We start from the raw sequence: 25,653 nt of genomic DNA on the forward strand, positions 1-25,653 counted from the left end.
ACAGGCGCCCGCCACCACGCCCAGCTAATGTTTTGTATTTTTAGTAGAGACGGAGTTTCACTGTGTTAGCCAGGATGGTCTCAATCTCCTGACCCGCCCGCCTCACCTCCTAAAGTGCTGGGATTACAGGTGTGAGCCACCGTCCCGGCCTGTTTTGTTTTTTGTTGTTGTTAAAAGAGAATGGATCTCACTTTGTTGCCTGGGCTGGAGTGCAGTGGTACAATCATAGCTCACTGCAGCCTTGAAACTCCTGGGCTCAGCCTCCCTAGTACCTGGGACTGTAGGCATGCACCACCATGCCTGGCTAATTTTTTTCTTTTCTTTTTTTCTTTTTTTGAGGCAAGGTCTCACTCTGTCACCCAATCTGGAGTGCAGTGGTGCACTGACAACTCAGTTGCAGTGTCGACTTCCTGGGCTCAAGCAATCCAATTGCCTCGGTCTCCTGGAGTATCTGGGACTACCGGCATGCACCACAATGCCTGACTGATTTTTTTATTTTTCATTTTTAAAATTTATAATGATGGGGTTTCACTATGTTGCCCAGGCTGGTCTTGAACTCTTGGGCTCAAGTGATCCTCCTAACTTGGCCTCCCAAAGTGCTGATATTAAGGCATGAGCCACTGCACCTGGCCTAATTTTTTTTGTTTTATTTTTGTAGAAATGGGGTCTCGCTAGGCAGGGTACGGTGGCTCACGCCTGTAATCCAAGCACTCTGGGAGGCTGAGGTGGGTGAATCACAAGGTCAGGAGTTTGAGACCAGCCTGGCCAAGAGACCAGCCTGTCCAATGTGGTGAAACCCCGTTTTCTACTAAAAATACAAAATTAGGCCAGGCGCGGTGACTCATGCCTGTAATCCCAGCACTTTGGGAGGCCGAGGTAGGCGGATCACGAGGTCAAGAGATCGAGACCATCCTGGCCAACATGGTGAAACCCCGTCTCTACTCAAAATACAAAAATTAGCTGGGCGTGGTGGTGTGCGCCAGTAATCCCAGCTACTTAGGAGGCTGAGGCAGGAGAATAACTTGAACCCGGGAGGTGGAGGTTGCAATGAGCCAAGATCGCACCACTGCACTCCAGCCTGGCGACAGAGTGAGACTGTCTCAAAAAAGTAAAATATAAAAATTAGCTGGGTGTGGTGGCGGGTGCCTGTAATCCCATCTACTCGGGAGGTTGAGGCAGAATTGCTTGAACCCAGGAGACTGAGGTTGCAGTGAGCCATGGATCATGCCGTTGCACACCAGCTTGGGCGACAGAACGAGACTTCAACTCAGAAAAAAAAAAAAAAGAAAGAAATGGGGTCTCACTATGTTGCCCAGGCTGGTCTCGAACTCCTGGCCTCAAGTGATCCTCCTGCCTTGGCCTCCCAAAGCGCTGGGATTACAAATGTGAGCCACTGTGCTCGGCTGCTCTCTTTTCTTCTAGAACTTGTATAGATTTAGCTTTTAAATTTGCCTCTTTTCTATCGTGCATATGTGAATTCCACACATTCACCTTGGGATATAAATTGTCACCTGTGGTCAACACAGAACATTTCTGATACTCTGAGGATTTCGGGACTTTCATTTCATTTATCATGGAAGCATTTTTTTTCTTGTTAGGTGGTGGTGGTAGCAACCTTTTGTTTTCCTGTATTCAGTATGCTACAGATTGTATAATGCCAGTCTTCCTGTTTATAAATATTAATGAATGTTTAGCATCTTTATAGATAAGGAAAATTAATTCGTTCTGGACTAGGATAAGGAATAACAACAATAACAGTAGCAGTAGTAAAAGCAGGTGTTTGTTGCATACTTAACTGTATCCCTAGTGCAGTGCTAAAGAGCCTTAGATTTATTATCTCATTAATCTCTACATTGACCTTAAAAAATAGGTACTGTTATTATTCCTATTTTATAGGTAATGAAACTGGAACTCAGATCAAGCAGCCTGCTTGATGACATTGAACTAGTTAGTTACAGAGCTAGGATTGATACCTAGGTCTAGCTGATTCAAAACTCATGGACTTATTCACTACATTATACTGACAGTTTATGTGTGTCCGGTTTTTGTGTCTGCAGAGTAAGAGTATTCACTGCTAGGAATTTCTTAGAAAATTTTGGTGGTATTCCCTTAGAGTTCTTTGGTCATCTGCAGTCTATCAAAATGAACTGGATTCTCCTAGAGTTCAGCTGTCAGGAAAAAAGTACTAGGCTTAGATGTAAAAAGGGTAGTGGCTAAATGCCTGTTTTTTTGCATTTAGTAATTTAGACTTTGAAGCCATTGGAAGAATCTTAATTAAACATTTTATAGGCATGAAAAAATAGCTTTTACAGTACTTGCAAAACCTATCTTTCCCTTGGCTCATGAGTTATTAGGATGATGCTTAAATTATTATTTTTTAATGTAACTATCTATCTCCTTTGTAAGTAGAACAGCTCTAACAGCATCACCTGTCAGGAGTTTTAGTTGTTTAAATTGCTGAGAGCCACAAGTAGTGGTAACAATGTTACAGGGAGGGGGAAGCTGTCACTGGACCATCTCTATAGTTATGCTTTTTATATTTTAGGTTTGACGTTTGGTATTCTTAAAGACCTCTGTTTGTGCCCCTGAAATTTGACTGTTGTAATGATTGCAAATGACTAATAGCCAGAATCTCTTCTGAGTCTGGGAACTGCTGAAGTTTGTTCTTTAGACCTGGCAGTTATTTGCCAGTGGTTAATAATTAAGACATTGGCACAGAAGTCCAAGTACCTGGAACTGGGATTTGTTTCTGGTGACTGCTGGTGAGGAGCAGGGAATAGAGTTTCTCTTGATTTCCTGAGTCTACACGTATCTACTCTAGATCCAAAGACTGACCAAGAAGTCATGAGAGTGTCCTATCAGGTTCAGTTCTTGCTCTTTAAGAAATTGTAATTTCAACCATGCCTATAAAAGAGGGATAGGAAAAGCTCTAAGGCTACGATCTTAGACTTCAGATGCTGTAGAAATTCATAGAAGTGAGGGAATTAAGTGGAAAGGCTACTGGAGTGACAGAAGACCTGAGTTTCAAAATCTTAGAATGCTGGAGTCAAAAGGATGCTAAGAATTATCTAATTCAGCTCCTTTTGTTGTTTTGTTTTTTAAGAGTCAGAGTCTTACTCTTGCCCAGGCTGGAGTGCAGTGGTGCAGTCATGGCCACTGCAGCCTGGAACTCCTGGGCTCAAACAGTCCTCCCACCTCAGACTCCAGAGTAGCTGGGACTGCAAGTGCATGCCACCAGGCCCAGCTATCAACCCCTTTACTTTATAGATTAAGAAATGTCGACATAGACAAGCGATCTGTCCAAATTTACATCTAGAAATAGAACCTTTATCTCCCACCCCCTCTGAATTATTCTTTCCATACATAGCTGCTTAGTTGTGTCTTTACCACTAATTAACCATGTGAACTCTAAGCAAGTTATTTTACTTTTCTTCGTCTTTTTATCTCTTGTAAAATTAGGGGGTTATTGTGAATCATTTCTAACATCTCTGCTAATGCCCCAGATTCTGTAAATGACCCAGAATGTAATTGCGGGCAGTGTTACTTAGCTTCCTAGAAGATGGGGGATATGACTGGGTCTTGAATAAAATCCAAGATTTGGCAGAGTAGAGAGGGAAAGGGTTCATGAGATGGGGAGCAGTAGAACAAAGGCTTATGTGTGAATGTGTGACTGTAGTAAATAGAAATGGCCTGATGATAGCAATTATATGCAGGTCAGTAGAACCATTTAAGAAAGGTAAAGCCACTTCATAGAAATTATTTTATCCCTGGTAAGGGCTTTTAGGTTCCCTTTCTATAAAAACCTGCAGAAAGCAGGATTGAAAATTAGCGTTTTGTAACAGGTTGTAATACATGTTGATGTCCATTTTTGGCCATGTGATATGTGGTGATGACAGTAAGTAAACTGGAATATCCAAGAATGAATAGTGTTAAGGTCAGTTTTCGGCAAGTTATTTCCGCTACTTAGATGGAGTTTAAAAAGTTAAGTTTATTTGATTTTCAGTCCTTATCAATTTTAATACATCGATCTTTTTAGACTTTCAGAGATTAATCTAGATTTTAAAAGATAGACTCTTCAGCTGGATCTCAAGGATATATACGAAAACTATGGGCTCAGATGGGTAATGCCATTGTGGAAACAATTTGAGTCTATCTTTGGGCCCTGTTGTTTCTTCTCAATGTTCTCTAATACAGTACAATTTAGCTTTTGATTGCATGCTTATTTGAAGTATTCTTATGTCTTTCTTGAATGCAAAAATATATGTTTATATCTTATTCTGGGGTCTTATCTCCCATGTAGATTGTAAGGTTTCTAAGAGTAGTGGTAGTATTTAGCTCATGTTAGTTAATATCCTTTATGTATTTTATATTTTAGTTTTAATGTTAACCTTGGGCATCTTTTTTTTTTTTTTTCCCCTCATCTTAAGGTTTGCTTTCTTTCTGTCTTTTTTTTTTTTTTTTTTGATAGCCTTGGGAATCTTATTATATTCAAGGCTCTCTTTTCTGTGATCTAATATAGGAGATTGACAGTTTTGAAAACATTATTTCTCTCTCACCAAAGTAACTATGGGGCAGAGAGAATCACTAATGTAACTGTATCTGATCAGAAGAACTCTGGTGAGAAGAGATTATTATTTATCTCTGGAGAGAGATATAGTTTTGACTTGTGTTTAATGAAATAACATGTCTGTAGGATTAAAAAACCTCTACATTATTTTATATAGTGTAAGGCTATCAACTTTTATTATTAAAAATGAAAGCGGGCACTTTGGGAGGCCGAGGTGGGCAGATCACCTAAGGTCAGGAGTTCGAGACCAACCTGGCCAACATAGTGAAACCCAGTCCCAGTCGCTACTAAAAATACAAAAATTAGCCAGGCATGGTGGTGCCCACCTGTAGTCCCAGCTACCCCGGAGGCGGAGGCAGGAGAATTGCTTGAACCCGGGAGGTGGAGGTTGCGGTGAGTTGAGATTGCGCCATTATACTCTAGCCTGGGCGACAGAGCGAGACTCTATCTCAGAATAAATAATAAAAATGAAAGCAGGATTTAACTCAGTGCCCTTAGGGATTGTTAATATACATTTAAAGTGAATGCTAAGTTCCCGTATTATTTGAATCTATTTATATGATCTTTAATGGCTACAGAAATATTAAATGAAGAGAACAAGGGAGAGTTTTCAAGTCCTCAGGATATGTCTGGATATCCACAAAAAGTACTAGTGGCAGTAGGAGTGCACCATTTTTTTCATAAGCACATATACTCCCACCCAGAGCTATAAGAGTTTCTTCAGTTCCTTCATTTGGCCATAGAAGCAAAATAGTTTTGGACTATTCTAAAATTATTTCATCTTGCATGGGGCCTAGAGGGATATTTTTAGTTTTCTTAGTTTTTGTGAAAGATGTGTGTCAGGCTTAGAGGTCTCTAGTGATTTCTTTCTTGATTCTTGTATTTTTAAAAGATGGGAGTTGGTCTTAGTTAGCAGCTCTTTGCATCCGCCAGTGCTGTTCGTTACTTAGTTCTAGGTCTGTGGGTGACGTCTGTTTCCTGTGATGGAAACCGCAAGAAGAAGTGGTGAGAAGCCACTGTAGGATACGTATTATCAGGCAAGCAGCAGGCATTGGGCTGCCCTCAAAAAGAGCAGTAGTACCTAAGTACAGTCTTTAAGAAGTCGAAAGAGACCCTAGAAATGATCTGACCCAGCCTCTTGAAATGAGGAGGACACTGAGGCCTAGTGGTATTAAGTTGCTCAAAGTCGTATAATTAGATGACTTAGTTTTAGACTCCACTAATATTTTTTTCAATATTCTTTCTCACATTTCTTTGTCATTGCTCAACTTTGTAACTGTGCCTTGTCAGAGTGTTTCCTTAAGCAAAATACCGCTGGAGAAGAGTAAATATTGATAGGCATTTTGTATATGGGAACTGGATGATGATGTTTTGCTTTTAGATGATGTGCTAATGATTTTTTATGTGTGCTTTTTCTTGAAAACATATATTTTTGAAACAATATGTAAGAACCCCAAATTTCTATTTTTCATTTTTATGTTACATAGTGTTTGTATATTTTAGTCATTATCTCTATGCACAAATATTTTTACAACATTGCCTTTATAGTTTACAAATGTTTTTTGCTTTTAAAATAGTGTCATAAAAATTTTCCAGCTTTCTAATCTTTGAAAATTGCTACCTTAATTTGAAATGGAAATGTATGTGTATTCTAAAAGTGATAGTTTTTTTCCTAAGAAAATACAAATGCATATAAAAAGAGTAAAACAGCCCTGTACTTTGTTTTTCAGAAATTAGTTTTTTTTGATGGTTAGAACCAAAGAGAACAATACGTGATACATGGAAGTTTCTTTGGATCCTAAGTACTTTGGTGTGAAATTTTATGTATGTTTGTGTTAGAACATAGTTCAACACAAGTACAATTGCTAGAAGTATCAGAACAACCTTATTTTAATGCTTGCTTATATTTCTGGTGATAGAGAAATAATAAGATTTCATCTTCATGCTCTTCTCCCCTCCTCCCTAAGATTTTTTCAAAATCTTATTCTGGATGTGTACCAGGCCAGAAAATATTTACTATGGTTTCATAGGATCAAGTCTGGCTTTTTCAGTAGTAGTATAATTTTTGGATTAGTTAAGCGGTTGTCAGTAGGGGTAGGATTATTTCTGGATATTCAGGAATGGTGTAAGGATAGAAAAAAGAGATTATCTAGAAATGAAAGGACTTTGGGAGTGGGATTTAAAACAGGGTGTCCTCATACTTGGTGCCTGTATGTAGAAGCGGTAGCAGTTGCAGAAACTTCCTGCTGTCTGCTAGGCCTTGGGTGTGTCACACACATGCCCACCCTCCAGGAAGAGTAGATGTCCTGCTACTCACATCATAACATGGGAGGAGAAGACAGTTGCTACGGCGATTGGGAAACAGCATTCCTGAGTCACTGACTATTTCTAAATGAATGGACAACACCTCTTTTTTTAAAGGAGCGATCACAATCTTCTCTAAGCCCAGGCAGCAGAGGGAGAGGCCTCGTAAGAAAGGAAGAGCAAGTATCAGTATTTGAAGTTGGAGAAATATGTTGAAATTTTGGAAAAATTGGTTAACATTATGTTTTGTTTCCTGTACATGTATTCAAAAGTTGTATTGGAACCTTAGAATGTTTGAAAGGAAGGAAGCTTTGCTTACTGTTCTCTCCCCAAATGACAGACTATGCATGCTGGCTTTCACCTCCTGGACAGCGGAAGATACCGGTGTGCCTGCTATACCTTGTGATAACTTGATAGGAAAGTAGGACTTCCAGACTCTGAGCACTTTCTCTATTGTTTGCCCAAACCATGCGTGCTTTATAGTACAAGGGCTAGCACTTTGTGTGGATGGACTTGGAGGAATGCAGCATCCTCAGCCTGGTTTCTACCTGTTCTGCTGTGCTGGAATAGTGAAACCAGCGTGGCCTTTCCTCTTTCCCTCTGGGCTATCAACTACCTAGGATGTGGGCTGCCAGTTGCAGGGCTGTAGGATGAGCTGAGCTGTAGGCAGAAAGTTACTTTTTCCCTTTCCCCAAGATACTTGCCTTCTTGGACTATTAGAGAAGTGATACTTTGGACCTGTTAGAGGATCCAATTCTAATATTAAGATAGTTTTCCCCTCATTTTAATTATAATTGGGAAATAAGGTTTATTGGAAAGCAGACTCACCAACAGTTTTAGACAGTTGTGCAGGGCATTAAGTTAGTTGCTTAACATTTATAAGTATATTATTTCAAATTTATAAGCAAATTATTGAAATACAGAACGGGCTACAGTTACTACTGTTCTTTATATGGCATTTCTAACTTATGCTTGACATTGGCCACTGCCTAGAATCTTTCATTGCTCCCGGGTGGGGTTAGGAAAAAGATGCTGATTTTGAAAGGCAGGGGTAGATTGATAGAACTCTCTTAATTAGGAATGAAAGATCTTGGACTGTCTTCTGTGTTTCCTTTGTTGGCTGTTGTATGAATTCTAACAAGTTTATTTATTTATTTATTTTATGTTTTCTCAGCTTTATTGAGGTATAATTGATACACAAATTGTTTATGTTTATGGTATACAACATGATGTTTTGATATACATATACGTTGTGAAACTGATGAGTTTAACTCTCCAGTGCTTAGTTTAGCTGTGGGGCTGCTGAGGCACTGTGAATCAAATAGAGGAGCTGCTACAGTCTTACCTAATCCTTCAGCACTTTTTTCTCAGTGGTCATGGAGAACATGAGCCTATCATTTCCATTCTGGGGACTGCTAGGTAATCTTCAGCCTTCTTTCCCTTAAAGACATTTAGCTTTTCTAGGTTTATAGTTTATATTTTTAAATGCCTGGTCATTTTGTGCCCCTCTTCTAGACTTTCTTTCCTCTGAGATACCCTTTTTCTTTCCTTTATTTTCTTTTTGAAGTGGGTACTCCAACTCTACCAACTCCTGTGTAGGCTGCAGGCACCAGTAAGTGGTGATGTCAGAATCTAGTTTGTTTCTCTGTAAATGCTAGATGAAATATTGGTTCAATTGCTGTTGTCTTTGGGTCATTGCTTGAAAATGGAAGAGAAAGTTCTTCTGTGCATTTAAAGTTGTCCATTATTTCATTTTCCCTAGTTCTAATTGACTTCTGTGTAAGGAGTGGGAATTGAAGAAGGGAAACTAGCCAGTTTCAGTGGTTCCATCATATATTATTTAACTTTTACAAAGTACTTTGCAAAACAAAGTGCTTTATATCCATTTTATTATTTATTCTTCATACTAGTCCTCTGAGACAACACAGCCCTAGAGATAGGAAGACTGAAACTGTGGTTGATTTTTAAAAGCTTACCCTGACTTTACATTCCTTTAGTGGAAATGTGATAAATTTTGTGGCAAAGCTAGATCAGGCCTCAATGGTAATTGAATTCAAGTCCCTATTATGGCCCTCTGTTGCTCAGTACCCTAAGGAGCTATGTCAGTCCTGAATAAAGAAATTAATCAGAGCTGGACCCTTATCTCTGTTCTGCATGATTCTAAGTGACATGTGCCTTACCTTACCTGTTCTTTCTGGGTAGGTAGATTAGGATATAAAAGGAAATTATTTTTGGCTATAGTGATACTTATTTCCCATTTTACCCATAGGTAGACTTTGTCATGATTGTGGGCTTGTTTTTCAAAGGAGGTAGAAGACCCCCTAGTTGATATGCTGTCCCATAATTGAATATTTTCTCCAAGGACAACTCACAGATATGTCCTGTGGGCTTCAGTCAAGCAAGGTTCCTTGGTCTCATTCATAAGGAAAGACATTACTCTTGAAAGTTTGATCTAATGGTTTACTGAGCTATTCGTAACGATCATAGTGTGCTGTCATAGACCTTGACTTGAAACTTACTTTTCTCAATTTGAGTAGAGTAATGAAAGAATAAATATACTGTGTTTCGGATGATGCTCCTAAACCTATACTGATGCTAATTTTAAAATGTATTTATTAAAATGTGGGCTACATCATTTGAATAAGACATGATTTTACCCTCATGCAATTAGTCTGGTTCACAGAAAAACTTACAACAAATGTTCTGTTAAGAAGGTTCCAATATAGTCCGGGTGCGGTGGCTCACACCTGTCATCCCAACACTTTGGGAGGCCGAGGCGCGTGGATCTCTTGAGGTCAGGAGTTCAAGAGCAGCCTGACCAATATGGTGAAACCCTTTCTCTACTAAAAAAAAATAGAAAAGTTAGCCAGGTATAGTGGTGTGCACCTGTAATCCCAGCTACTTGGGAGGCTGAGGCTGGAGATCACTTGAACTTAGAAGGCAGAGGTTGCAATGAGCCAAGATCACACCACTGCACATTAACCTGGATGACAGAGTGATACTTCATCTCAAAAAAAAGGGAGTTCTTTTTTGTGTGTGTGTCTAAGATTTTATTTTTATTTTTTATTTTTATTTATTTATTTTTTATTATACTTTTAAGTTCTAGGGTACATGTGTACAACGTGCAGGTTTGTTACATATGTATACATGTGCCATGTTGGTTTGCTGCACCCGTTAACTCATCATTTACATTAGATGTATCTCCTAATGCTATCCCTCCCGCTCCTGCAACCGCACGACAAGCCCCAGTGTGTGATGTTCCCCATCCTGTGTCCAGGTATTCTCATTGCTCAGTTTCCACCTATAAGTGAGAACATGCGGTGTTTGGTTTTCTGTCCTTCTGATAGTTTGCTCAGAATGATGGTTTCCAGCTTCATCCATGTCCCTACAAAGGACATGAAATAAAAGGGAGTTCTAATGTAAAATATTTAGAACCTGGCTTGAGTGAGTCCTTTAGATATTTTTGTGTAATAATTGTGGCTAAGTGTATAATTTATGGACAACGAATAGATTTTTCCTTATGCCATACTGTTGGCGTAAAACATTCACTAGTCTATCTTCAGGTATGTATTTTACAAGAAGTCTTGCAGCACATTTGCCTTTACAGAATGATCTCTCACCACTCCATTTTATTTATGATCTCAGCGGTCATAAGAGGTATGTGTGGGGGGTTAGTAAATGGGTGAACTGAAGCATGAATAATTAAACTTGTTTGCTCAAAATCATACTTGTAGTTTTCTAGGAAACCAGAAATAAAAATCAGGACTCAAGAGCCTTTTCCTTCAGCAAAGTGCTGGATAAATTCCAGAGTTCAACAATTTACTTAATATGTTAGTTTCCTATTGCTTATAACATCACCCCAAACTTACCAGCTTAAAACACATTTATTAGCTCATAGTTCTGTTGGTCAGAAGTTTGGCATGGATTATGTATCTGGGTTCTCAGAATATCACAAGGCTGAAATCAAAATGTCAGGCTGGGCTGAGTTCTCACCTGGAGGCTCTGGGGGAAAATCTGCTTCCAGGCTCATTCAGATTGTTTGCCAAATTCAGTTCCTTACAGTTATAGGGCTGAGGTTCCTATTTCTTTGCTGGCTGTCACTGGGGGACTGTTCTCAGTACCCAGAGGCTGCCTCTAATCCTTGCCTTTTGGCCCCATCTACCTTCATGCCAGAAATGGCATCCCGAATCCTTGTGTCTCTGACCTCTAGATTTAAAGAGTTCATGTGATTGGATCAGGCCCACTTGGATAATTCCCCTTTCTTAAAAGTCAGTTGTACCTGAGCCAGGCATGGTGCTGTATGCCTGTGGTCCCCACTACTTGGGAGGCTGAGGCAGGAGGATTGCTGGAACTCAGGAGTTCAAGACCAGCCTGGCAACATAGTGACCTTGTCTTAAAAAAAAAAAAAAATCAGTTGTACCTAAAATGTAATCTAATCACAGGAGTGATATCCTATCATATTCACAGTCCTGATGATTATACAGGGTATGTACATCAGGCTAGCAATCTTGGGGGACGTCTTAGACTTCCACCTGTCACATTAAACATGTTCTTCACACTAAATTAGCCCATGAGCAAAGGTGGATGTCAGAAAAGAGAAGTAGGAGTGGACTGTGTATACTGAGAGAGTTAGTGAATTGTGTTGTGATTATACATATAAGAAAACCTGGCTGGGCATGGTGGCAGGTTCCTGTAATCCCAGCTACTCGGGAGGCTGAGGCAGGAGAATCACTTGAACCCGGGAGGCGGAGGTTGCAGTGAGCCGAGATCATGCCATTGCACTCCAGCCTGGGCGACAAGAGCAAGACTCTGTCTCAAAAAACAAAAAAAACCCACAAAAAACAAAAACCTTTGTAGTTCCTACGGATCCTGGGCCTCCCAGAATCATCAGAGTGTAAGGACCAAGTGGCATTCAGCTGTGCTGTTCTGGTGGTAGTCTATTTAGCCAAGAACTCAAATATAATTGTAGTTGTCTATTACAAGTTAGCCTTAACAAAATCTTTAGAAAGTAATGAAATATAGGCTTACAGTGTGGGTTTTTATTTCCCGTGTGCTAGCTACATGGTTCTTGCAATTACTGTCCATGATTAATTGTCCATGTGAAGCACAGAAGTAGGAATTAGAAACACTTTTTGCTATGTAGAATGTACTCTGTGTTCAGAGTAATGTTTAGTCATACTCTCTTTTTAGATCCCTGCTAACCTCTCTGCTGCTGAGAACTACCCAGTTACCTTTTGCTTGGCTACATGAGCATCCTGTGCCAAGAGACCATGCTTAGTTGTCTGAGTGTTCTCTGGGTAAAGTGAAAAGTTAAAGATTCAGAGAATCAAGTAGAGGTAAATCAGTCTCTTGGATGAGTTTTCTTGTGTCTTGAATTTACAATAGGTTCAATTCTGTTACTAAGCAAACAGAGGGAGCCTCTGTGCAGAAGACTGCCATTGGCCTGTTTTTAAAAAGCTGAAGTATTAATACACACAACCGCTACCACCGCAAGAACAAATCCAAATATGCAAAATAAGTTTTAAACTTCATTTATGTTTTCTGATAATAATAATCAGGGTGTTTCAAACTCATTAAGTTATTTATAAGCTTGGCCTTACAGGGAATAAATACCTTGGGGTCTTTTGACTTTTTTGTTGTTGTTGTTGTTGTAAACTATTATAAAGTATCTAGGAAGTTTCTAATTTCCTGTAGATGGTACCAAAAGATTTATCTTACCACATATTACATTAGGATGTGGTAACTGAATCAGAACTTGAATTACTCTCTGGAAGGGGGGGAGTAAAGGGACAGCTTTTAATTTTTATGTTGATGTATGGTTTTAGTGCAGAGAAGAACCCAGCCAAATACATTTATATTTGATGCTGTTACTTTTGATGTACTCCACCTTTGAGCAATTTGTATTGATTTAAGTAAGATTTGATAGCATTGAGAATCTTTTGGAGAAGTTTATTTTAATACATGCAATTCTATTAAATTATTTTCCTGTACCAGCTAATGACTTTTAGACATTTATCTAGTCATCTAATTCTGTTGCATAAAAACTCTTATGGAATAAATGTTTTTCTACCCCTTTAAAAATATTTTATGTTTTCATTAATAATTATTTGCATATAAATGAAAGATAGAAAACATAAGAAACAAAAATCTAATGTGTGTATAAAAGGTGGCATTGCCACTGTTAAATGGAGTCTTCCGGGCAGAGAAAAACTGAATACCATCTCACAGTCATAGACCAGGTTCAGATTCTCTGAGTGTTTACAAGTGCACCTAGATTCTAAGGACATCACTTGGCCAGGACATAAGTAAGACCTGGGAAACGGTTTGCCACAGTTGAGCATCTGGCAGGCCTGCAGTGAGGGCCAAGTACTAGACATTCAACAGGAATACGGTCAGGGAAGTACACTGCTCTGTATTTTCTGCTTCTGAGCTTACCATATGCAACCTCCAGATCTCCTGAATAAGTCGAAGCGGGAAAGTTCTGTGGGGTGGAATGAGTATCCTTGACAGTCCAGGTAGTAGAGCAGAGAAGGAAAGAAAAAAACTATTAACGTGGTCCAGACAGGCCAACCATCTGGGTCAGGTTCACCCAGGTATTGTCTATTTTAAAAGCCAGAACAAAAGCAGATGATGGTGATGACAGGCTTCAAGGGTCTGGCTCAAGTCTCATTGCTCCCTTTTAACTGGTGGTTCTCTGTACTTGGTACATACAGTCATCCTGGAATCTTTATCCCAGGGATTTCCTTCAATTTCCTCATGTGTTAGGTTTCATTTCCTGTATTTCAAGTCTTGCACTTTTTTGGTTCGCATCCTCTTTTTGGTGGAGCAAGTCCTACAGTAGCTTCCTGCAGTATATGGGAACAGATTTTTAAAGCTTAAATGCCTGAAAATGTCTATTCTAAGCTGACATTTGATTGATAGTTTTTGTTGGGTATAGATTTGTAGTTTGGAAATTATTTTTCTTCAGATTTTTAAAGGCCTTGTTCCATTGCCACCCAGCTGTTGATATTATTGTTAAGAAACCCAGAACTACTCTGATTCCTTTATATATGACCTGTTTTCATCCTTTCTGTGGAATTTTGTAGGATTTTGTTTGTATTCCAGTGTTTTGAAATTTCACCATTATATGCCTTTGAATAATCTATTTTTGTCCTTTGTGCTAGAGACTTACCCTTCAATACTGGGAAATTTTCATTATTTCCTTGATAACTTGCTCTGTATTTTATGTTTTCTCCTATTATGTGGATATTGGTCCTCCCAAACTGGTCTAATTTTCTTTTCTTTTTGCTGTACTTTTTGGGGAATTTCCTTAATATTTCCAGTCCTTTTATTGAGTTTTAATTTCTGTTCTCGTATTTTAAACTTCTAATGAGCTCTTTTTCCCTCTGAATGTTTCTTGTGGATATTAATGATTTTTAAAACATCTTTCTTCTTGTTGCATACTGTTTATATGGCAAGTTGCTTCCCCCAGCCCCCTTTTCTCTCATGTTAGGAGCTTTCCTCAGATGTCTGATAATCCTGGATTGTCTACTCATGTTTAAGAATGAGGGATTACAAAGCAGATTGGAAACTCTAGATGCATGGGTAGGATTTGAAAGCTGGTTGCTTTGCTGTAGGACAGCACCATCCAATAGAAATCTAATGTGAATCACATTGTAAGTTTAGATTTTCTAGTTTTAGAAACATGTGAAATTAAATTTAATGTAATATATCTAAAATATTACTTCAATATGAATGAAATATAAAAATTATAACGAAATATTTTACTTTTTTTATATTGTTATGAACTGCAGTGTTTATTTCACATTTACAGACATCGCAACTGAGATGCTAAATTTTTATTTATTTATTTATTTTGAGACAGTCTTAAGGTGTTGTCCAGGATAGAGTACAGCAATGTGATCTCAGCTCACTGCAACCTCTGCCTCGAGGGCTCAGCTGATCCTCCCACCTCAGCCTCCTGAGTAGGTGGGACTACAGGCAAGCACTACAATGCCTGGTTAAATTTTGTGTTTTTTTGATACAGAGTCTTGCTCCTGTCGTCCAGGCTGGAGTGTAGTGGTGCAATCTCGGCTCACTGCAACCTCTGCCTCCTGGGTTCAAGCAATTCTCCTGCCTCAGCCTCCCGAGTAGCTGGGACTACAGGTGCGTGCCACCACGCCCAGCTAATTTTTTGTGTTTATTTTTTAGTGGAGATGGGGTTTCACTGTGTTAGCCAGAATGGTCTCGATCTCCTGATCTCGCGATCCACCTGCCTTGGCCACCCAAAGTGCTAGAATTACAGGCGTGAGCCACCGCGCCTGGCCCATGCCTGGCTGATGTTTAAATATTTTTGTAGAGGCAGGTTTTGCCATGTTGCCCAGGCTGGTCTCCAACTCCTGGGCCCAAGTCATCCACCTGCCTCAGCCTCCCAAAGTGCTGGCATTACAGATGTGAGCCACCACACCCAGTCCCTAAAATTTTTTTTAAGCCCTTTTTTAAAAAAGCAGTTTTAGGGTCTTGGCAAAATTGAGATGAAGGTACAGAGATTTCCCATATATCCCTGCCCACACACATGCATGGTGTATCAGTTCCTTCTCACACTGCTATGAAGAAATACCTGAGACTGGGTAATTTATAAAGGAAAGAGATTTAATTGACTCATAATTCTGCATTGCTGGGAAGGCCTCAGGAAACTTACAATGGTGGTAGAAGGCAAAGGAGAAGCAGGCACCTTCTGCTTTGCCTTCTAAGGGTGGCAGGACAGAGTGAGTGCTAGCAAGGGAAATGCCAGATGCTTACAAAACCGTCAGATTTCATGAGACTCACTTGATATCATGAGAACAGCATAGGGGAGACTGCCCTCATGATCCTATTACCTCCACCTGGTCCCGCCCTTGACATGTGGGGATTATGGGGATTACAATTCAAGGTGAGATTTGGGTGGGGACACAGAGCCAAACCATATCACATGGCCTCCCCCATTGTCAACATCCCCCACTAGCATGGTACATTTATTGCAATTGATGAGCCTGCGTTAACACATTAGCATCACCCAAGTCCATAGTTTACATTAGGGTTCACTCAGTGTTGTACAATCCTTGAATGACATATATCTATCTACTATAGTATCATACAGAGTATTTTTCGCTGCCCTAAAAACCCTCTGTGCTCTATTTATTCATAACCTGCCTACCCTACCTGCCTCCCTCAACCCTTGGCAACCACTGTTCTCTTTACTTTTTCCACAGTTTTGCCTTTTCTAGAAGGTCATATAGTTGGGTACGTATAATATGTAGCCTTTTTCTTTTTTCCTTTTTTTTTTTTTTTGAGACAGAGTTTTGCTCTTGTCGCCCAGGCTGGAGTGCAATGGCTTGATCTTGGCTCACAGCAACCTCTGCCTCCCAGGTTCAAGTGATTCTCCTGCCTCAGCCTCCCAGGTAGCTGGGATTACAGGCACCCGCCACCATGCCCAGCTAATTTTTGTAGTTTTAGTAGAGACGGGATTTCACAGTGGGGATGGGATTTTTCTCTGAGACCAGTGAGACCAGGCTGGTCTCAAACTCCTGACCTCAGGCAATCCACCTGCCTCAACCTCCCAAAGTGCTGGGATTACAGGCATGAGCCACCACACCTGGCCGCCTTTTTCTTTTTTTGAGACGGTGTCTTGCTCTGTTGCCCAGGCTGGAGTGCAGTGGCTCGATCTTGGCTCACTGCAACCTCCGCCTCCTAGGTTCAAGCTATTCTCATACCTCTGCCTCCCAAGTATCTGGGATTACAGGCACCCACCACCATGCTGAGCTAATTTTTATATTTTTAGTAGAGGTGGTGTTTTACCGTGTTGACCAGTCTGGCCTTAACCTCCTGGTCTCAAGTGACCCACCCATCTCAGCCTCCCAGGGTGCTGTGTTTACAGGTATGAGCCACCACACCCGGCCATATGTAGCCTTTTCAGATCAGCTTCTTTCTTTTAGCAATATGCCCTTAAGATTATCACGAAGACAACAGATAATGTTCTGTTGTCTGAATGTCCCACAGTTTAGTTACCTGTTCACCTACTGAAGGATGTCTGTTGCTTTCAGGTTTTGGCAATTATGAATAATGCTGCTGTAACTTATGAATAATGCTGCTGTAAATATTTCTCTTCAGGTTTTTGGTGTGGACATACGTTTTCACTTCCTTTGGATAAATAAATACCAAGGAACATGATCGCTGGATCTTATATTAGTGTATGTTTAGTTTTATAAGAAACTGTAAAACTCTTCCAAAGTGGCTGTACCATTTTACATTCCCACCAGCCATGAATTGAAAGTTCTTGCTTGGCTGGGTGCAGTGGCTCACGCCTATAAATCGTAGCACTTTGGGAGGCCAAGGTGGGCAGATCGCTTGAGGTCAGGAGTTCCAGACCAGCCTGGCCAACATGGTGAAACCCTGTCTCTACTGAAAATACAAAAAGTAGCCACGTGTGGTGGCGGGCGCCTGTAATCCCAGCTACTCAGGAGGCTTGAACCTGGGAGGCGAAGGTTGCAGTGAGCTGAGATCATGCCACTGCACTCCAGCCTTGGTGACAGAGTGAGACTCTGTCTCAAAAAATAAAATAAAATAAAAAAAGAAAGAAAAAAGAAAAGAAAGTTCTTGCTCCACATCTTTGCAAGCATTTGTTGTTATCAGTGTTGAGGATTTTGGCTATTCTAGTAGGTATGTAGTGGTATCTTACTTTAATTTACACTTCTCTGATGACATACGATGTTGAGCTTCTTTCATAAGTTTGCCATTTAAATTTTGTTAAAATTAAATAAAATGTAATAAATTCCTCCTCACTTATACTAGCCACCTTAGTAGTGCTCTATAATTATATGTGCCTAGTGGTACGTGTTGGATGATGGAGCTCTGAAGTGATCTACTTGGACTATGTCACAAGCTTTAAGTTGATTCCCCAGAGAAGACACTTCCAACCTTCTGTCTCAAGGGGAAAAGCCAGGCTGCTAGGGCTCTAAGAGACTAGAGGGGGAAACGTGCTGAGTGTCTCAGTACATACTATGCATAGGTTTACTTTTCTTTTTAGTATAGGGTCCCTGGCATCCTCCAATCCAGAGACCCTCTGTTTTACCCTCTTCTGAGAACAAACTTCCAGACCTCTGCTGGAAGAAGGGAGGATAGTCTCCCAATGGCATGGTTGAGGGGTGGGGTAGGATCTAGGTATCTAACTGGCTTCTTAAACAGCTTCCAACCAGTCTTATTTTTAGCCTCCCCCTCCTTTAACTCCTATTTCCATAGGTATCTGGTGCCAATTATTCCTGAGCCTTTTGAGGATCCTTAAGTGTAATGGGTTGGTTATTGCTCTTTCCGGTTTAGGACTCAGCTTTCTGTAATCTGTTGGATTTAATTCTTCTAGTCCTAGTCTTCAAAATTTGCAGCTGCTCTTTTGTTCTTCCCAACCTTGTAGACTCTTTCCTTGCATCACTTCTTACTTTCTAAAAAACACCTTTTCTGTAGGTTTAGTGAGGTTTCAAGAAGGAGAGAAATTAGATGTTTTGGTTCAGTCTGACATCCTTTACCTGAAAGTTCCTATTAATCTGGATTCATAAGCCAGATTTGGATATTTAAAAAAAATTTCATTCTGTATTTATGCTTCCTTCAGTATCTATATTTGTAGTTACAGGTAAAAGTGCTAATGTTTAGTGGAGGACTGAATAGAAGGGCCAAGAAGTGAGATATTTACCGCAGCCAGGCTAGGACAGTAAGGGTTTGGTTTGGGACCAGAAGAGAATTGACAGCAAACCAGGAGAATAATGAAAGTGGATGCATTTAGATGTAGGTAGGATGATTAGAGACTTAATTTTAAGAAGCTTGGACATCTGAGACATAATACATAAATAAAGCTCCTGTAGCATTTATCTTCCTGAACTCCTATTTTTTCATTTTTTTTTTTTTTTGTCTTGATCTAGGAACTTATTCTACATTTCAGATAATACACACAACTAATGATACACTTAAAAAATGACTACTGAACAAAACCGTTTGCCAACATAGAATCTGTAAGAAGAATACACATAGTATTAACTAAGTAAACAATACACTCTGAATATACTGAAGCAGCAGGTTTCTATTTTAATAATTGAGCTTGCTGTTTGAGTGTTGTATTGGATTCTAAAACAGTTTTGCTTGTACTGACTGTGCTGTGATTCACTTTGCTGGTTGTTGCTGCCCTCTGTTGGACTAGCTCAGGAAATGTAGCTTTTTTCCCTCATGCATAGTGTTTGTTGTCCTTCCCCAAATTGAACCCTAAAACATGGGTAATTTTTTTTCTTTTTTTTTTTTCTTTTCTTTCTTTTTTTTTTTTTTGGATATGGAGTCTCGCTCTGTCACCTAGGCTGGAGTGCAGTGGCGTGATCTCTGCTCACTGTAACCTCTGCCTACCAGGTTCAAGCGATTCTCCTGCCTCAGCCTCCTGAGTAGCTAGGATTACAGGCAGGCACCACCACACCCGGCTAATTTTTGTAATTTTAGTAGTGATGGGGTTTCACCATGTTGGTCAGGCTGGTCTCAAACTCCTGACCTTATGATCCACCCACCTCGGCCTCCTAAAGTTCTGGGATTACAGGTGTGAGGCACCGTGCCCGGCAGACAATTTTTTTTTTTTAAGATAAAATCTGTTTCTGATGATGCCCTAGGAAAGCAAGGGAAACTGGCATCTTCCTTCATATATGTGTATATGAAGTGTGTATATATGAAGTTTTATATATGTATAAAACTCCCATTCTTTTCTATCTAAAGGCGAGAGTTAGTGGACATTGAATAGGAAAAAGGCACAAGAATTTGGGGAATGCAAAGATATGGCGGCTTTTGGAGTCTGGATGCCTGAGTTCTGTATCCAACTTATCCCCTAATCATATGACCTCAGTGATTTACTTCACCTGGCTGGGCTTAAGTCTCTTCATTGATATAATGAAGAGATGGAATAGACTTGGAGAGTTTCTCCAGGGATTGATATTTTAGGGAGGCAACACTAGATTTTAGTATTTGTTCATAGGAGATATAATGACTAAGTTTCAGGCTCTGCCATCAAGCAACTTAGTCTGGAAAGGGGTAGAGGAAACACAATCAAAAGACAATTGCAATCCAATTTTAGTGCTGTGAGACAGGCAAGTGCCTATTACTATGGAAACACAAGGAAAGGTACATATCCATTTAGAGGAGGGATCATTCCGTAGGGCCTGTTGGAGTTAGCCTTGAAAGCACAGTCTAGGCTGAGGAGGCAGCAGCCTAGGGCAAGTCTGGGGCATTGAGACAGTGTCATCTGTTTGGAGATGAAGATGGAGTTTGAGGCGGAGAGTTTGCTGAGAAATTGAGACTGGGGGAAAAGCCAGGAGAGTCATATGCCATGCACAGGAATTTGGATTTTAACATAGGGCAGTGGAGAGCGATTGAAGGCTTTTAAATGGAAAAATAACATGGACAGCTTGGCATTTTAGAAAGAGTTCTCTTGGATATAGTATGCAGAATGGATGTGGTATGGGGCAGATGGGACTGAAGGCAGGGAGATCAGTTAGGAGGCTGTTGGAGTAAATCAAACAGGAGACAATAATGGTGTGAACTTAGGTAGTGCTAATAGACATGGATGGAAGAGAGACGAATCAAGAGTCTGTAGGCAGAAAGAGCAGGTTGCTGGTTTCCCCCAACACTTTTTTTTTTTTTTTAACTTAAGCTTCAGCTGTGAACAATTCAGCTGCCATTCTTCAGACTCAGGTTCTGTTATCTGCGTTACATCCATCCTAGAGTTGTTTGCTTGTTGCTTGGTTCTGAGGGAACTCTTTGAGTTTGGGGGACAAGATTTTGAAAGCAATTGCTCTAGGAGCAGGTAAGTTCAACCTTGGCTATGGTAACCCAAATCGTATGCATTCATCCCTTTTGTGCTTGTTTCACCTTCTGTATGCCAAGGGACTTAGGGGTGGTGACAAAAGGAACTATGTTGTTGGTTGTCTTGGGTGGTGCTTTCTGCCTCATCATCCTTCTGCCTTGCTTCTACTATGTAATCAGAACACATGAAGTAACTGTAAATTCCATGGACATTTTCTCATGGCAAGATTCTCATGGTTTGGGTGAGTGATTAGCCCTCAGCCAGTGGAAGCTTGACCTGTTCTGGACAATGGAGGTTAAAGTTTGTTTGCTTGTTTGTTTTATTTTATTTTATTTTATTTTTTTGAGACAGAGTCTCCCTCTGTCGCCCAGGATGGAGTGCAGTGGCCGGATCTCAGCTCACTGCAAGCTCTGTCTCCCGGGTTTATGCCATTCTCCTGCCTCAGCCTCCCGAGTAGCCGGGACTTACAGGCGCCCACCACCTCGCCTGGCTAGTTTTTTTGTATTTTTTTAGTAGAGACGGGGTTTCACCGTGTTAGCCAGGATGGTCTCAATCTCCTGACCTCGTGATCCGCCCGTCTCGGCCTCCCAAAGTGCTGGGATTACAGGCTTGAGCCACCGCGCCCGGCGTTTGTTTTATTTTGTTTCAAAAGCACCAGGTTGGTGAAAAATGGACGAAGTATACATTCACAGTTTACACTGGATTGAACTGAATTGTGTTATATGGGGAACGTGAACATAATAATGTAGATTTTTCTGGTCTGTAAAAGAGGAAAAATAGCTTTGTGGCAGAAACGGAACTAGTTTTTCATTAGTTGGGGAAGGTTACTCAAGAAGCATTTACCAACTGAGTGTGGTGGTATGCACCTGAAATCCCAGCTACACAGGAGGCAGAGGTGGGGAGATCACTTGAGCCCAGGGGTTCGAGACCAGCCTGGGCAACACAGGGAGACCCTGTCTCTTTTTTTTTTTTAAAAAAAGAGATTTACTGTACGCTTCTAAGGACATTAATGAAAAAAAATATTGTTTAAAATTAAGCAGGATGAAAAAAAATTCCCACTTTCCCAGACTTGCTCATTCAGACTTTATTTTTTTTGCAGGGGGTTGGGGGGCAGGAGGGGTAAAGTATAACATGTATGCAGAAGAGAATGTAAAATGTACAGAATAATTATAAACTAGACAGTCATGTGATCCATGTCAAGACACAGAATATTGTAAACACCCCAGAAGCTGCTTTGTCCCCTTCCCCAGTCACAACCCCACCCCACCCACCCCAAGTAACCACTGTTTTGACATTTATGGTAATTATTTCCTTTATGTAATAATTTTACATCCCAAATAATACAGTGTTACATGTTTTTAAGCTGAATGTAAATGAAATAATAATTCAATATTATATTTATGAATAGCTGTAAGTTCATTCACTTTCTTTGTGAAATTGCTTTCCTTATACCAATATACCAGTATATTTGTCCACTCTCCTCTTTTAGTTCACATCTTTCATTAACTCATACACAATTATTTGTCTTCTGGTTTGTTTAAGCAATAAATCAGACAACTTTTGTCACAATAATATCTGTCAGAGTGGCCGGCTGGCCATAAACACTGTAACACCACCATCTGAAGGGCACTCCCAACGAAGGTGTCTACTTTTGCCATTCTTATTGGCCTTATGGTGTTTCAGGACAGCCAGATTCACCTTCTTCTCATGCTTACTCTTCTTGGGAGTAGTGTAAAACTTCTTTTTCTTAGCCCTACCACAAAGTCTCAAGATGAAGAGTCGAATCCTTTTGAATGCTGTAGTCAGACAAAGCACATCCGCCTTCCAGTTGCTTGCCAGCAAAGATCAGTCTTTATTGGTCAGGAGGAATTCCTTCCTTATCCTGGATTTTGGCCTTTATATTTTGTTTTATCCAAGGGTTCAGCCTCAAGAGTGATGGCCTCCCCCTTAAGGATTTTTATGAAAATTTGTGTTTTGGTGATGGTTCCAATATATCCAGATGGCGGATCAGAAAACCCTACTCTTGATGACCATTTGCATTGTTTTCTGTTTTACATGTCATAGTGTTACTATGAACACTCTTGGTATACACATTCCACTACATATGTGCAAAATTCAGCAGGATAGTTACATAGAAATTGATGTGTTGCGTTGTAGTACATGTGCATATTTAACTTTACTGGATAATGCCTTACTGTTTTCCAAAGTGGCTATAGCATTTTATAGTACCACCAAGAGTTCCTGTTGGTCTGTGACTAGACGGACATGAACGTTTTTTCCAGTCTTGGGAGTGTGAATTGATATCTCACTGTGGGTTTAATTCGCATTTCTTATTTACTATGAAGTTGAGCATATCTCATAAGTGTATCGGTCATCAGATTCGGATTCTGTTCAGTTCTGCGTCGTGTTCTTTTTTTTTTTTTTTTTCCTTTTTAAGAGTCATATGTTAGTGACCTTAAAATTCTTCCTGCCCCTTACTTGAGGGAATGTGCTAAGGAATACTTTGATAGAAATCATTAGCTTGTGGAAAGTAGCTTGGATCCTTTCAACTTCTCTCCCTTTTTTCCCCAACCCGTCTGGTGTTTGGGAGGTTTCCTTGTACTTCACTGATTTCTTTCTTCTCCCTCCTTTTTCCTGTTTCCTAGACTCTGAAGCGGCTCATGGCAGATGAGGTAAGGACATTTTGTTTAGCATGTGCATGTTCTAGCTCATTGCCTACACTATAATATTTACCAGTTTTCATAACTTTGACTTTCTGTAACTTATAGTGGTGATATGGCTTCTACTCAGTATCTCAAGGCTTTTTTCCTAACTCTTTGCTCTGTGTTTGGCCCATTGCATGCATTTCCATGGACCTTCATTATCTTCTGAAGTTAGGCATGCTTTTTAAACTCCAAACTGACTTGCAGTCTGAATGCCACTCATATCACTTGAAGCTCTATAATACTTACAGATAATTACTGTTATTTTCTAACGAGGAGAGCTGATAAGCTATTGCTTATTGGGGACTCTTTTTGATGTAAGCATTGGTATTTGAGATTTGAGGAATGGCTTGTTAGCATTTGTTTGGCAGAGAGATGGCATATATACCCCTGAGGTACATTGTATTCTTTGCTGACGAGATGTCATGTAAAGGGGATTTTGAAGAATATATATTGAACTTTTGCTGCTTACATTACACAAGTGCTGTGGAGTGTACAAATTCAAGAGAAAGGAATGAATCCTGACTTTAAGGACACGTTTATCCTATATGGCTTATATCTATTAAATTCTGTAGTAATACCTCTTTAAGGGAGGCATCTTCTGGGGTCCTAGCAACATTTATTGTTGGGTAGCTAGAAGGAAACAAAGGGCATTTTATTGATAGAACTCTGTCATGAGAGGCTTTCAGTTCTGTACTACTTTACAAGACTTAGAAATGGTAGGGGAGATCAAGAACAGTGTTTCTTCTATTGTAAAGAGGTTTGAAATCTTAATACTTTGGTTCTGTTATCTTTGAACATAGATGAGAGTACAGAGTCAGTATGCTAAGTTAGATAGGAGGAAGACTGATTTCTTCTTTTCATGTCAGAAGAGTCTTGAACTGCTCGTGAACCAGAGGAACCATGCCCATGTAAGAGGTTAAAGGGGTAAAGAATTTGATGTGTGGTTTGTTATGTAAGTGAAAATGGATCACTGCTAATGCTTTTTTCTGTTTCTCAGCTGGAGAGATTTACCAGCATGAGAATTAAGAAGGAGAAGGAAAAGCCCAATTCTGCTCATAGAAATTCTTCTGCATCATATGGGGATGATCCCACAGCACAGTCATTGCAAGATGTTTCAGATGAACAAGTTCTGGTTCTCTTTGAACAGATGCTGGTAAGTTTTCCATTCCCAAAATGTTGCTTCTTCCTGGGAATTTATGGGCATGGTGGGCTCTTTTTGATGCATAGTTCCCTAACTAGCACTTTATTACAAAGAATCTCAGGCTTAACATGGAACTTTTTATATTAACCCTATAATCCCATAATTAGGAACTAAATATACAAATACCAGTTCATCAAATTGGAATCTGTATTTGGAAACATCCGATCACTGTCTTGTTCATGTCCTTCTGCCCAGCAACACTTTAGCCACAAAGACATAGTGGACCATCTCACCCTGTGTGCCAAAGATGGTAATATGGAGACCACCTTTGGGTTAAGCCAGAGCAGATAAAGTGTTGAAGTATTCACAACAAACTCTGTATAAAGGAGAAACTGAGAATGGAATATCATTTGCTCAAGGTCCTGTATTTAGTGGTGAATCTGGAAAGAAAATACATAGAATTGCTAGAAGACCTTTAAAGATTGTGTCTGAAGTCAGCTAAGTAACGAAGTATATGTGCATGTGACTTACTTTGTTTTCCTCAGTGAGGAACACCGAATAAGGAGGGTATTCAATGAGTGTCCGTTAGTGGTAAGTCTTGGAAAGTTTTGATGAGTACAGGATTTTGTAAGACCTGTATATTGCATGGATATGTGATCTCAGATTCAAATAGAGACTAGTGGCAGGCCTAGCTTAATTAAAAGCTTAGGTTTAAAATCCTTAGCACAGGGCCTGGTACATAGTAAGCACTCAACTGGTACTACCGTTGTTATTTTTCAATGAATCTTTCAGTTTGTCTCTTAATATTCCAAGTACATTAAGAGTGTAAAGAGTATGGTCTATCAGGATAATCTCTTGGCCTTGGATTGCAAGTTTAAATGTCTCTTGGGCCAGGCAGGTAGTATAAATAAGGTAAGCAGGCTAGACAGAAGATGACAAAATAAGTGGGGAATGTGGCAAATTGAAGAGAGTCTTTTGGCATTTTTATTAGAAAAGCCAGCCACAACTCAGTTCTAGTAGGTGGTTGCATTCCAGTTGGGAATACTTGCCTAGGAGTGCCAGATATTTCTATTTTTCAAAAGAAGTCAGAAATCTG

General features: G+C 40.0%; 1 protein-coding gene across 2 annotated transcripts in view; it reads left to right on the plus strand.

Annotated features, from left to right (window-relative positions):
- The window catches only part of DIAPH1 (diaphanous-related formin 1), a 105,102-nt gene that overhangs the window by 8,036 nt on the left and 71,413 nt on the right, over window positions 1-25,653 (plus strand). Inside the window, exons 2-3 of one of the 2 annotated variants that reach the window (XM_011973815.1) lie at window positions 23,357-23,383; window positions 24,414-24,569. In XM_011973815.1, coding sequence (XP_011829205.1) covers window positions 23,357-23,383; window positions 24,414-24,569 — 183 coding nt within the window. The remainder of the gene's footprint in view (window positions 1-23,356; window positions 23,384-24,413; window positions 24,570-25,653) is intronic. The other variant, XM_011973822.1, reaches the window with a different exon arrangement.

Source organism: Mandrillus leucophaeus, unplaced genomic scaffold, assembly GCF_000951045.1.
Source record: "Mandrillus leucophaeus isolate KB7577 unplaced genomic scaffold, Mleu.le_1.0 Scaffold1003, whole genome shotgun sequence".
Classification (NCBI taxonomy): domain Eukaryota; kingdom Metazoa; phylum Chordata; class Mammalia; order Primates; family Cercopithecidae; genus Mandrillus; species Mandrillus leucophaeus.